This window comes from Natator depressus, chromosome 6 (genome assembly GCF_965152275.1).
Source record: "Natator depressus isolate rNatDep1 chromosome 6, rNatDep2.hap1, whole genome shotgun sequence".
NCBI lineage: Eukaryota > Metazoa > Chordata > Testudines > Cheloniidae > Natator > Natator depressus.
Window position 1 is genome coordinate 5,361,041 of NC_134239.1, and position 15,040 is coordinate 5,376,080.

The window sequence follows — 15,040 nt, forward strand, 5'->3', positions numbered from 1 at the left end:
TTTGACTCAGCACCTCATATTGCAAGTTGTTCGTGACAGCACAAGCTCAGTGGCCCAGAATCAGGCATGTTGGAACTATATCTGGTAAAAACAGAAATGTAAAACAATTTGATTCAAAATTTCAAAGTTTTGGTTTGTAGGTTTCAATACACACTCATTTTAAAAGTTTGGCAAGGTATTTTTCTTTTAGCTTTTTCCGTTCCAAAGGGAGTGAGAGGAAGGGGGGGAAAGAAACCAGAGAAATACTTAAACAAAAAATATTGGCAAGCAACAATGAAAAAAGATGGCATGGGACATTTTGAAAGCAGACACATTTGTTGTGAAAATTCTCATTTTAGGAATATAAAATGGCTATTTTTGACTAAAAAAGCTTTTCATCTTTAAAAATGTCTGCCACCTCTAATGGCAAACTTTTCTCTGCCAAGAATGAGTCAGAGAGAGAGAAAAATTTCCTTCCAAATTCTGCTCACATCAGGACATTCTTCCTGCAAACACCAGAGCCAATCTTCATCAAGCCACATAGTAGGTCTTCCGCCCCCCCACACACACACTTTGTGGTTAGTCCACATAATAAATTAATAAATCTACAGCAGAGGCCAAAAAAGAGGGCTTAATATTTGAGCTCAAAATGTAGATGCTCCTGCTTTTAGGACCTACTCCTACACAGCCAAAGGAAATGGGAGCTTTACCTTTGACTTCAATAAGCATTGAATCTGGTCCCTAATGCTGTAGATCCTGAATCAATCTCTGCGTATGTTCCATGTCAGGTGACTTCAGTATTGCCAACCACAAACATTCAAAAATCATGACACAGGTCCCCCAAACTCATAAGTTTAAGGAAGAAATACAAATAGTTGGGTTCTTTTTGTTGGCCTTCAGGTTTTTGAGCCTTTGGGGGGCACATAGGTCATGTTTACAAGTTTTTCTTTGTATTCACAAGCTCTAGACAATTAATTGTCTTTAAATGAAAGGTGAGATTCACCTGACTCCAGGCACTGGAGCTTTAAGAAAGCATCAGACATCATGAGGCAGGCAATAAAACCATGGCAGTAGGCAACACAGCTTACACAGATGTTAGTAACTTCTCGTATTTGCTCATTATTCTCTTTAAAAATGTATCCTGGGCATGAAAATAGAGATTTACATGTTTAGAAGGTGTCAGTCTATTCTTTCTTGAGCTACTGGAACCCAGAAAAAGATCTGGTTTTTATTTTGAATATTTTAATTTTTGAAGCCTAAGTAGCAAAAAGATATGCCAAAAGAATGCCCCGCCTCCTCCTTGTCAACTCCGCCCCCTCCCATAAAACCTCCTCAGCTGTGCCATTCTTACCCTGTCTATCCATGTAAAGGCCAGGAACAATATGCCTATAAACTCTCTGGGGTGTATCCTTTCCGCACTCATGCCAAGCACAGGCAATCTCTGAAAACTGACTGTGTAAAAATGTCACCTGCCTACACCACAGACCTCCTCCCTGTCTGCATTACAGTCACGTCTTCTATCTTCAGTGACAGAAATCAGTTTTTACTGCTGATTATTTCTGTTAGCTCTGGAGAACTGAAGTAGCTGAGAGAGAAGGAGCTGGACACTTTCCAATGTTATGCATCATCAGTAAAATCATTTCTTCAGGTCCAATCAATTACATCTGTGCAAACCAACTGAAGGTGCTGTGACTGGAGAGGTGTCACTGAGGGCCCAGTTTGGCTAGTGATGATGATGCATGAAGCGGGCAATGCCCCATTTGACTCTCAGAGAGCAGGTGAAGTTTGCAGAAAGAGAAAAAACTCCCAGGTTAGCAGTGAGATATGATCTGAGCATACTTGGTTTAGATATTAGTGAGAGACAATAAACACTGAGAGCCATGATCCATTTTTACCCCCCAAAAAAGGAGTACTTGTGGCACCTTAGAGACTAACAAATTTATTTGAGCATAAGCTTTCATGAGCTACAGCTCACTTCAACGGATGCATGTAGTGGAAAATACAGTGGGGAGATTTTATATACACAGAGAACATGAATCAGTGGGTGTTACCATACACGCTGTAACAAGAGTGATCAGGTAAGGTGAGCTATTACCAGCAGGAGAGCAGTGGGGGGGGGGGTAGTGGGGGACCTTTTGTAGTGATAATCAAGGTGGGCCATTTCCAGCAGTTGACAAGAATGTGTGAGGAACAGTGGGTGGGGGGGAATAGTTTTACTATCTGTAATGACACATCCACTCCCAGTCTTTATTCAAGCCTAAGTTAATTGTATCCAGTTTGAAAATTAATTCCAATTCAGCAGTCTGTTGTTGGAGTCTGTTTTTGAAGTTTTTTTGTTGAAGAATTGCCACTTTTAGGTCTGTAATTGAGTGACCAAAGAGACTGAGGTGTTCTCCAACCAGTTTTTGAATGTTATAACTCTTCACATCTGATTTGTGTCCATTTATTCTTTTACATAGAGACTGTCCAGTTTGGCCAATGTACATGGCAGAGGGGCATTGCTGGTACATGATGGCATATATCACATTGGTAGATGCGCAGGTGAGTGAGCCTCTGATAGTGTGGCTGATGTGATTAGGCCCTATGATGATGTCCCCTGAATAGATATGGGACACAGTTGGCAATGGGCTTTGTTGCACGGATAGGTTCCTGGGTTAGTGTTTTTGGTGTGTGGTTGCTGGTGAGTATTTGCTTCAGGTTGGGGGGCTGTCTGTAAGCAAGGACTGGCCTGTCTCCCAAGATCTGTGAGAGTGATGGGTCGTCCTTCAGGATAGGTTGTACATCATTGATGATGCGTTGGAGAGGTTTTAGTTGGGGGCTGAAGGTGATGGCTAGAAAACCAGTCAGAGAACACTTCAATCTCTTTGGTCATACCATTTGTGGTGGATTTGAATAAATTAAAGAAGGATGATGGTGTTCATCTGGCTTATGAAAAACTTTCACTGTATGTAGGCAACAGTCCTCTGTCCTCAGAAAAAAATTGGATCATAGAAATTACAGAGACAAATTCTTTCTGAGTATTGATCCTGCAAAGGGAAAGTTTTGCGGAAGTGTGTGTTTCTGTGCCCTAATGAAGAAGTTGGCTGAAAATCTGGATGCAACTGTGGTCAGTAGAAATGACTGCTCTTATGTGGGATAGGGTGACGAGATAGCAAGTATAAAAAATCAGGATGGGGGTGGGGAGTAATAGGTGCCTATATAAGAAAAAGCCCCGCAAATCGGGACTGTCCCTGTAAAATCAGGACATCTGGTCACCCTAATGTAGGATAAAGTGTTAACTAGTATTGTTGCCCTGGAATTTGACATTTCTGTATGTACCCCAGAACCTGACGTTACTGCAGTCCACCATTTTGTATGTGCAGCTGCTGCCGGCTGAAAACCAAGCATCACATCACTAGGAATAATAGGCCTTTGTGAGACAAGGTCGGACAGCTGCATACTTTCCGTTTGTTATTTAGAATGGCAGGATGGGGCACAAAGTTATGGAGGAGAGTGGATAGCGAACTTAGTTTTAGGGGACCCTGACATATTGTTGTTATGGCTAGAAACACTAGAAACGTTTTGAGATAATGAGTAGTTTGTTGAAATTAGGAGAATTGGTGACTCAGTAGAGGTTATTATGCTGCCCTACTAGGAGTCACTATAGATTATGCTCTTTGTTAGAGTTAGCTATAAAAGACTAGATAAAAGTAAATATCTTGGAGCAGTCTGAGGGAGCTTTTCTTTGGGAAGGAGATGACATCTAAACTCCCCACCAGCTGGATGGAAAGTGGGCCCCTGGAAGTCCAGCTGGTGATTATTTGAAACCATCTTAGACTGTTGGTAACTATATCTGGGATGTTCTAAACTTATTTCTTCTGCCTGTGTGTGCTTAATGTATAATCAATTGTCATTTTAGATAAGACCACACTTGCTTGTCTTAATTTTTCATCAGCCAGAACGCTGTGTTCCCATGGATTTATTCCTGACACCATCTGGAGTGAAACAGTTAAATTACCAATGCTGTGGGATCTGACAAGCCTGGGTAACAGTATTTTTGAGTTTACCCATCCTTCAAAGAGGGGTAGGTCTACGGCCAGCCTTACAGGCAGTGGTGGTTTGGCGCTGAGTTGCTTAGCCATCTGGGGACTGAGGAAGCTGTGCACATGCCTAGTGGCAGAATTTTAGGCACCTAGATGATTTTGCTAGTGGAAACTTAGGGCTTGTCTACACTTGAAACACTACACTGGTACTGCTGCTGCACTTCAGTGTAGATGCTACGTACACCAATGGGAGGGACTCTCCCATCAGTATAGTTAATACACCTCCCTGAGAGATGGTAGCTAGGTCGATGGAAGAAGTCTTCCATTGTTCTAACGTTATCTGCATGAGGACTTAGGTCAGCTTAACTACCCCACCTGATCCTCCTGCCCCCCCCTTCCTGTGAGCAACAGGGTCAGGACCATTCCTCTGCTCCTATCCCTCTCCTCCTTTGAGTAATGGGAACAAGATGGCCCTCTGCACCTTCCCCCTCTTCTCCTGTCAGCAAGGGGGGAGGTACATCATCGCAGCGCCTCTCCCCTCCCTCTCTGAAATGAATAGAAAGCAGGTTGAAAACAAACAAAAGGAAAGACTTCTTCACACAGTGCAGAGTCAGCCTTTGGAACTTGTTGCCAGGGGATGTTGTGAAGACCAAAACTGTAACTAGGTTGAAAAAAAAGAATGAGCTAAGTTGATGGAGGATAGGTCCTTCAATGGCGTTTACCCCCTGCTCTGGGTATCCTAAGCCTCTAACTACCAAAAGCTGGGATTGGGTGACAGGGAACTAATCACTCCATAATTGACTTGTTCTGTTCATTCCCTCTGAAGCACCTGGCACTGGCCATTGTCGGAAGACAGGATACCCAGTGTGGCTCTTCTTATGTACTTAACTAAGGAGGGGATAAGCTGATGGGGGAAGAATGATGGGGTGGGGGATGGAGGGGCTGAAATAAGGGGGTCAACACACCAAAACCCCAGATGTGTAGCACTGTCCTACCTTCCACGAACAACAGATTGGCATCTCACCTGGTGTTATTTTGTCCCACAGAGACCAAGTATGCTCTGCAGCTTTCCACCCCTAGATTCTTTGGAGGACAAAGGCAGTGGGCAGCAAAGGAGGGGGGACACGGAATAGCTCAAGGGGCAGAGAAGGTGCACAAAGTGCCAGAGGCAGAGGAACCAAAAGATCGGGGGTCAGATGAAACAATCAGACCTTTTGGGAAATATTTAACATCTTCTTCCTTCAGCAAATTTCAAAACCATGTTTAGAAAAAAAGAACTGTTTGTAAAAAAGACCCTGAAAGCTAGAATGTGCAGAGGGAACAAAACCATGAAGGTCAAAATAAAATAAAGGGGGGGGGGAGGGTGTTGTAAATAACATGTCAGTTGAAGATTGGCAGCGGGAAGAACGTGTTTTATGTGGTCCGCTCTGTCAGGGGGCCTGTGTCACACAATCAGATCAACACACAGATATTCTGCTCATTGTGCAAAGCCTGTCAGAGCACAGCCATCAAAGCTATAGTGCCATGCTCCTCAACCAGGGGTCCAGGGCTCCCTGAGGGGCCGCAAGCGGGTTTCAGGAGGTCCGCCATGCAGGGTGGGCATTAGACTGGCTGGGGCACAGGGCAGAAAGCTGAAAAACCACCACAAGGAGCTGAAGCTCAGAACCCCAAAGCCCCCCACCCAGGGCTGAAGCTGAAGCCTGAACAACTTAGGTTCACAGGGCCCCCCGTGGTGTGGAGCCTCGGGCAATTGCCCTGCTTGCTACCCCCCGAACGCCAGCCATGTCTTTTATATGCAGAAAAACAGTTGTTGTGGCACAGGTGGGCCAGGGATCATGTGTGTGTGTGCGGGGGGGAGGCGCTCAGAAAGAAAAAGCTTGAGAACCCTTGACCGACAACATCCAAGACACCAGATTGCCCCTAGCCACACACCCTTTAAAGAAGCAATGGGCACCAGGTTGTCTTCTCATGTATAAAAAGCCTTATGTTTAAGGGGCCTGGTTCCTCTGTCTCAAACACCAGTTGTGTCAATGGTACGTTTGTTTCTTCAGTCCCCACAACTTGGCCCATATAACCTCCCTTCATTAGCTGCTTGATTTTGGGTGTTGGCAAAGCCTGTTTCAAGGGACTTTTAGGGGTTTCCTTCTTTAATCAACAGGCCTTCTTGAGCTGCCCATCCTCTTTGATACAAAAATTGGGCAAACACTGTCTTAGTCAACAGTTTAGGGAGAAATGAACACTTCAGCAGTCCATTGGGCTGTCTTCTGAGCTAAGGAGGAACTTTTGTTTGAGTTGTAGTGGGATGGGGTGGGGTGAGGGGGCCTGTGAAAAACAAAGAAGGTGGGATGAAAACCCTCTCCCCCTTAGTTGTGTATTTCAGGTTTCATACTTCTTGATAGGTTAAGTATCAAAAATAAAAGACATATGTTCTTCTGACAATAGGCCCATGTACTTGTGTTGGGGTGGGGTAGTTGTATGGGCAGTGAAAAATCTGGCCCAACACAAAGTATCCCTGAACCACTCAGTTCTCCCCTTTTCGTCAAGTCTCCTCTTAAATCAGACCTTTTCCCACTCTAATTATACCTTTTTACTTTCCCTCAGTCGCTTTGCATCGGGACTTCAGTCTCACCAACATTGCTTTCAGTCATTTCTCATGTCTCTCTTTTACGGGCTTGTATTATTTAATGATGTAAAGTATCTAGAGTTACAGCATGTGGAAGTTCAAAACATAAAGTGTTAAATAAGACCAGACAATTGATAACTGAGGGGTCTTTCGGTGTGATGCTGAAGCGAAAAACGTCATTCTTCTCTGCAGATGCTGCGACAAAATATCCCCAAGCGTGCCAGCCCTCTCCTGATTCTTTTGCTATTTTTATTTATTTCCTACATCTTATCATCCGTGAAACAGAGTTTAGGAATAGGAGAAGGAGCAATGGGTTTCAATTGCAGCAAGGGAGGTTTAGGTTGGACATTAGGAAAAGCTTCCTAACTGTCAGGGTGGTTAGGCACTGGAATAAATTGCCTAGAGAGGTTGTGGAATCTCCATCATTGGAGACTTTTAAGAGCAGGTTAGACAAACACCTGTCAGGGATGGTCTAGTTCAGAGGTGGGCAAACTATGGCCCGTGGGCCACATCCAGCCGGCAGGACCCTCCTGCCAGGCCCCTGAGCTCCTGGCCCAGGAGGCTAGTTCCCGGCCCCTCCCATGATGTTTCCCCTCCCCCACAGCCTCAGCGCACTGCCGGCGCAATGCTCTGGGCAGCCGGGCAGCACAGTTGAAGAGCCGCGGCCTGACCCGGTGCTCTGGGCGGTGCTCCAGGCAGTGCGGTAAGAGGGCAGGGGGTGTTGGATAGAGGGTAGGGGATTTCGTGGGTGTGGCCAGGGTTCAGGGTGTGGATAGGGGTTGGCGCGGTCAGAGGGTGAGGAACAGAGGGGTTGGATGGGGCAGGGGTCCCGGGTGGTGCAGTCAGGAATGGGGGGGGGGGTTGGATGGGGTGGCAGGGGGCAGGCAGCAGTGGAGGGTCCGGGGGTGGTCAGGGGACAGGGAGCAGGGGGTGGTGGATGGGGCAGGAGTCCCGGGGGAGCCGTAAGGGGGTGAGAAGCGGGGGGGGTCTGATAGGAGGTGTGGGCCAGGACATATCTGGCTGTTAGGAGAGAGACAGCCTCCCCTAACCGGCCCTCCATACAATTTTGGAAAACCGAAGTGGCCCTCAGACCAAAAAGCTTGACCGCCCCTGGTCTAGAAAATACTTAGTCTTGTCATGAGTGCAGGGGACTGGACTAGTTGATCCCTCAAACTCCCCTCCAGTCCTACGATTCTATGATCACACAAAAGGGCCCTGCACCAGGGGGATGTCAGCCTGAGCACTGGGCAGGGCAAGGGACACACACACCTGCCTACGCTTGACTTTCAGCTCCACTATAGCCCCCATCTCACACACACACATAGTGCCCGCTGCATGCCAAACACACACATAGACAGAGTACCCACTCTACACACATAGCCTGACACTGAGCTTGATCAGAATGGAGAATAATCTCTACTGGGAAACTGGGACAGCTGGAATATTTCCAACTAACCTGAACAAAAAGAACCGAAGGAGATTCTGCTGCCCTGGCAGGGAAATAGGACTAGATTTCCCAACTGGTCTCTTCCATCGGCAGCTTCCTTGAGGCCTGGTTTATCCTTAAAAATGAGATCAACCGAGCTCTGTCGCACAGGACTGAGAAACTTTTCATATCATGTTTGAGGCAGTTAGCTAGTACTGACCCTCAGTGTAATTCTTCCATTGACCTAGACATTGCCACTTGGGGACATGGATTAACTACATTGATGGAAAAAACCTTCCGACAATGTGGAAAGCATCTACACTATGGCACTGCTGCACACCATAGCTGAGTCAATGTAATGGCCTTAGTATACACATTCCCTGAATCAATGGGGGGAGTTTCCCCCTTCCTATTAAAGTTATTTCTCTCTCTTTTTCTAGTCACTTTTCTCCATCCCTTGGTAAAGCTCTTTCCTTCTTTTGATAGGTAAATATGTTCACAAAAGTTGAAATTTCTCCTCTCAGGATAATTCCTTCCTTCCCCTCCCATGAATGGCTCACTGTCATTTCAATTAAAGCCTGAAGTGCTTTGAAACTGACTTGTTTGCCCATGACTTGGTGGAACCACTTTATTTTTCCTCCCTTCACTTACAATGAGTTGAGGATGAAAGCAGTACCTGCTCAGAACCCTAAAATCAGACATAGAGTCAAATATTTCCCTGAATACGTCTGGAGCTGCTTCCTTCGGTGGCAGAGGTTAAATTTGGCTTTGCTGACTTTGAGATTTGCTCCCTGGAGCATCTTTGCTCCCAGGACAACAGGTGTGCACAGAACATACAATTAATGTTGTTGCCGTGTCTTTCCTTGTGGAAATGGAACACAGAAGGCCAGAGCATCACCTGATCTGGATTGCTGTCTCTCCCATGAGGTCATTTTAACATGATACAAAATGGAGGTGACTGTATTCCACTTTATTTGTTGGTCATCTCTCCAAATGTCTCTTTAAGTAATTTCCCACCATTGGGATGCAAAGGTGTCTCGAAATGAGTGAATTTCTTCTGGACTAATCATTTATTGTCAAAAACAATACCGTTTTGGATTGACCTGAAACTATTCACAAATGCGTTACAAATACGCCTAATAGCTTTGTCCCAAAACAATGTGTGTGCGGGGGGAGGATTTAGGTGCCGGTGGCAACACAGCCACTGTAGGAGGGGGTGGTGGTCCTTGCCTTTGTAATTTTTAGCCCAATAGTTGGGGTGTTCACCTTTGAGATCGGAGATCTGGGTTCAATTCCCCCTTCTGTCCAGGGCTGGGCAAAGCTCTGTGTGACATTGCACTCCATATGCTTTATGAAAATATGCATATTAATATGACATAACTGGAATATGCTTTATGCTAAGTGCCCCATGTAACATATCATTATAAAGATTATAATCTACTAAGTGTGTTCATCCTATTTGTTTACATGGATTATTTCTATCTCTGGAGTTAGGAAAATAAGATATAAACTTGTATTACTAATGCAGACAATTAAGTGGAGGCTATTAAAGGTGGTTCAGAATTAATGAACTGTGAATGGCTCTGTTTTCCCGTAAGCCTTCCTGTGTATGTGTGGGACAAACCAGGAAGAATGGATACTGGGGTCTTAGAGTGACATGTGACCATGCCACCTGATACCGAAATCCATCTTGAAGCTGGTACTTTTCCTGAGGGGTGTGGAATTCCAAACAAAGGTTTTCCACCTTAGGGATGTTCTATATAAAGTGGGGAAGCAAACAATGAGTGTCTTCATCTGGCTTAAAAGACGGCCTCCCCACCCCACAGAGATACCTGCAAGCACCTGGAAACAAAGGACTGTAACCACAGGGGTGGGTGAGGCCAGTTTGGACCCAGGTCAGAAAAGGCATCTGACATGAGAAGGATTTTATCTGAAGTAACAACTGGGGTGAGAAGTTAACATTTGTAACTGATTTCTGAGTGTATTAAGTTTAGCCTTCTGTGTTTTTTTTTTATTTTGCATTGTGATTTACATTGTTCTGTCTGTTACCACTTAAAACCACTTAAATCCTACTTTTTATACTTAATAAAATCACTTTTAATTATTTATAAACCCAGTGTAAGTAATTGTTTGCTGGGGGGAAACAGCTGTGCATATCACTCTATGGGTGAATATTTGTCTTTTTACCCTGTATAAGCTTTAGACAGAGTAAAATGGATTTATTTGGGGTTTAGATTCCACTGGGAGCTGGTTTCAGTCTAGATCTGCAGTTTTCGGGGTGTGACCGAGACCCTGGGTCTGTGTTGCAGCAGGCTAGTGTGTCTGGCTCAAGAAGGCAGGGTTCTGGAGGCCCAGGCTGACAGGGAAAATGGGCTCAGAGGATATTTCAGCATATCAGGTGACAGTCCCAATGAGGGTCTCGGTGACTGAACCCAGCATACTATGCACTTGGGTTTCCTGCTTTTCCAAAAAACATCACAGCCCTTGAGCAATGAGCTGTTCCAGTCTGGGTTGCTCTCAATCTCTCCTTTCAAATTTGTTCTACTGTAGATAACTAATTAAATAACCATTGGAAGAGAGACGTGAAGTTGAGAATCTCACCCACTAAGTGGTCCCCTTAGCCACCAGCTAATAGAATCATTCTCTGTCTCTGGCCCTCTGATGCTTCCCCTGTTTTGTCCACTGATCTCAGTTGGGGCCTGGAGACCTTGTTGGAATAAAACCAAATTAATAATAATAACAATATAATAAAGAACAATACTCCCAAGGGCTCTGCGAAATTACTTTGTAATGGGATGGGAATTGAATTTCCACTCCCCACAACTCAACCAATACAGAGTTAAACAGATTCAAGAATTGGTTAGGAGTTTATTCATTGCTTTCCTCAGGGCGTCCTTCACCTCTGTGTTCCTCAGGCTGTAGATGAGGGGGTTCAACATGGGGATCACCAGTGTGTAAAACACTGAGGTCACTTTGTCTCTGTCCATGGAATAGCTGGAGGTGGGACGTAAATACATGAAGAAGAGGGTGCCAAAAAATAAGACCACAGATGTCAAGTGGAAAGAGCAGGTGGAGAAAGCTTTTTGCCGGCCCTCGGCAGAGCGGATCTGCAGGATGGTGGAGATGATATAGACATAGGAGAGGAGGACAATCACAAAGCTGCTCCCTGTAATACAACTCACGAAAGCAAACATCATAATCTCATTGATGTGGGTGTCAGAACAGGAGAGCACCAGCAGCGCAGGGTCGTCACAGAAGAAATGATTGATGATGTTGGAGCTGCAGAATGACAGCCGAAATGTAAAACACGTGTATATTATTGAATCCACCAACCCCACAGCGTACACCCCAGCCACAAGCTGTTTACAAATCTGCCTGGATATGGTGACCGTATAGAACAGAGGGTTACAGATGGCCACATAACGGTCAAATGCCATCACAGCTAGCAAGAGGCACTCAACATCTCCAAAAACGATAGAGAGATACATTTGCACAGCACAGGCAGTGTAAGAAATGCTTTTCCTTTCGGCAAAGAAATTCAGCAGCATCTTTGGGGAAATTATCAAAGAAACGCAGAGGTCACAGAAAGACAAATTACTGAGGAAAAAGTACATGGGGGTGTGGAGTCGGGGATCAATTGTAATTAACAAGATCATCCCCCCATTCCCCAGCAGGGTAATACCACAAATCAGTAGGAACACCCCAAACAGGGGGACCTGCAGCTCCGGACGATCTGTCAGTCCTGAGAGAATGAACTCAGTCACCTCTGAGTGATTTCCCTCTTCCATCTCCTCCAAACAGAGATCAGGCAGCTACAGAGATGTGGGCAGGTGGATGGTGAGGAAAACCTGTCCGTTCTCTGTAATGAAGTAAGTGAAGATAAATGGAGATCAGTTTCTCAATGGACATCAGTAGCTGCTCAGGGAAGGGCTTAGTCTACAGAGCCAGATATTGACAGCTGGTCATTCCAGGTGTTCAATAAAATGCACATGCTGTGCAAATACAATCACACCCAGCTTAATCATGCCCCCCCACATAAACACTCCTGTTCACTAATCCCAATAAAAAAACCAGTGACTTGTGACTCTGCTGTGAGAGAATCAGTCTGAAGAGATGATTCCTTAGCTAAAGAAGGGGTGAGAGTAAAGGAGTGTCAATCTTTCCACCCTCTTTGGGCAAGGGGAGCTCTGTTGCTTGGCATGTCGGTTTGGGGTAAAGTTGCTTACCGTACTAATTAAGCTTTTTGGCATTTACTTTAGCCTGTACGAAAACCCAGCCACATAAAGGGAAACCCTGGCTTCAGTGACTATGTAATTGCCTATTTTTTCCAACCAAAGAGGTCAATTCTTTAGTTGAAGGGGTCGGAGTTGGGACTAAGGCTTTTAGTGTTGGAGGTCTGGACTTTAATACCTGCCGACCACCATGGTGTGTGCGTGTAATACAGGATAATAGCACGTACCTGCTGAGAAGAGAGAGAGAGATGTGGTGCTGTTTCCCCATTGACAGAAACTGCACATTTGGAGCACTAGGGAAGTTTTATAGTGAGATTTGTGATCTATGGGACATGATTCCTGAAGCAACTGGGAATAACTGAGCTCAAATAGCTATAAAAGCTAATTAAGGCATTCAGTGAACCAAAGCCACCCTTGGTGTAATTCATACCCTGCGGATTAATTTGTCCCACTCTTTCCTCCTGTGTTATTAAATGATGCAATTTCTACCAGAGTTACAGAGTATGAGGTTAGGGGTATAATTCATCCTGATGTTTTCAGTGCAAGCTGGGTACTGTGTAGAGCTGATCCACAAAGGGTTGTTGTTGTTTTTTGTGGAGACCAATTTTTTTTTGCAAAAAACATAATATTTCGGCTCGGAAATACCACGGGCGTTCCTCAGATGCTGCACACCACCAATCTCTTCCATGGGCCAGGTTCCCAGGCTGGATTACATTCCCCATGATGGATGATGGTCTCTACTCCTGCTGGACATCCCTGGAACAATACCAGAGCTACGGTTTAGGGAGGAGGGGAGTTTGGTATTCTCATAAATATAAAGGGAAGGCTAACCACATTTAAATCCTTCCTGGCCAGAGGAAAAACCCTTCCACCTGTAAAGGGTTAAGAAGAAAAAAGGTAACCTCGCTGACACGTGACCAAAATGACCAATGAGGAGACAAGATACTTTCAAATCTGGAGCGGGGCGGGGGAAACAAAGGGCTCTCTCTGTCTGTGCGTTGCCTTTGCTGGGACCAGAGCAGGAATGCAGGTCAGAACTCCTGTAAAGGGTTAATAAGCAATCTAGTTAGATATGCGTTAGATTCTGTTTTGTTTAAATGGCTGATAAAATAAGTTGTGCTGAATGGAATGGATATTCCTGTTTTTGTGTCTTTTTGTAACTTAAGGTTTTGCTTCGAGGGATTCTCTATGTTTTTGAATCTGATTACCCTGTAAGGTATTTACCATCCTGATTTTACAGAGGTGATTCTTTTACTTTTTCTTCAATTAAAATTCTTCTTGTAAGAACCTGATTGCTTTTTCCTTGTTCTTAAGATCCAAGGGTTTGGGTCTGTGTTCACCTATGCAAATTGGTGAGGATTTTTATCAAGCTGTCACAAATATAAGGGGAAGCGTAAACCCCTTTAAAATCCCTCCTGGCCAGAGGAAAAATCCTCTCACCTGTAAAGGGTTAAGAAACTAAAGGTAACCTCGCTGGCACCTGACCAAAATGACCAAGGAGGAGACAAGATACTTTCAAAAGCTGGGAGGAGGGGGAAAAAACAAAGGGTCTGTGGCTGTCTGTATGCTGCTTTTGCCGGGGACACTTCTTAACAGGGGACAGAACAGGGGACAGAACAGGAATGGAGTCTTAGAACTTTTAGTAAGTAATCTAGCTAGGTATCTGTTAGATTATAATTTCTTTAAATGGCTGAGAAAAGAACTGTGCTGAATAGAATGATTATTCCTGTCTGTGTGTCTTTTTTGTAACTTAAGGTTTTGCCTAGAGGGATTCTCTATGTTTTGAATCTAATTACCCTGTAAGGTATCTACCATCCTGATTTTACAGAGGTGATTCCTTTACTTCTATTAAAAGTCTTCTTGTAAGAAAACTGAATGCTTTTTTCATTGTTCTAAGATCCAAGGGTTTGGGTCTGTGGTCACCTATGCAAATTGGTGAGGATTTTTACCAAACGTTCCCCAGGAAGTGGGGTGCAAGGCTTGGGAGGATTTTGGGGGGAAAGACGTGTCCAAACTACGTTTCTCAGTAAACCCAGTTAAAGTTTGGTGGTGGCAGTGGAAATTCCAAGGGCAAAAGGTAAAATTAATTTGTACCTTGGGGAAGTTTTAACCTAAGCTGGTGAAAGTAAGTTTTGGAGGTTTTCATGCAGGTCCCCACATCTGTACCCTAGAGTTCAGAGTGGGGAAGGAACCTTGACATGGTGGCAGAGTGGTGGGATTAACCTGAAATCCTTTTGAGATCAATTTGAGATTTTTTGAACCAGAAAAAACAGATTTTAAAAAGGATTTTTTTTCCTTTGGACTGCTGGAAAGGAGGTCCAACTGAAAGCAGCTAGTTTTTTCTCTGCTTTGGGGCCAGAGCGGAGACAAAAGGGGATTATATTTGTGAATTGCAGGTTTTCTTTGCCTGGAGGCAGAGTAATTAACTCCTGCAGGGAAATTCACAGTCTTCGCAAACCAGAGGGTTTTTTTCCCCTAAAAGTAAATGGGGGGGTGGGTGTTCTACCCATTTCCCTGGAGACAAAAGTAGCAAGGGTTTTCTTTTTGGATTTTGATTTTTTTTTTTTTACAAGGAGCACAGGTTTGAAAAGGATTTTTTTTCCTTTGGGCTGCTGGTAAGCAGGTTTCCAAGTAGTTGGAGGTTTTTTGCTTTGATTTGGGACCAGAGCAGACACAAAGGGAATTGTCTTTTTCTGTAGGCTGACAATCATTATCGGAGAATAGGTATCCTATTACAGCACAGCAAAATTTTACAAGC

General features: G+C 44.6%; 1 protein-coding gene across 1 annotated transcript; it reads right to left on the minus strand.

Moving 5' to 3' along the window:
- Window positions 1-10,899: 10,899 nt before the first annotated feature.
- LOC141989879 (olfactory receptor 8U3-like) lies at window positions 10,900-11,841 on the minus strand. The gene has a single exon (XM_074956801.1). It carries the CDS (start codon window positions 11,836-11,838, stop codon window positions 10,900-10,902), a length of 939 nt encoding a protein of 312 aa, XP_074812902.1. The 5' UTR covers window positions 11,839-11,841.
- Window positions 11,842-15,040: the final 3,199 nt, after the last annotated feature.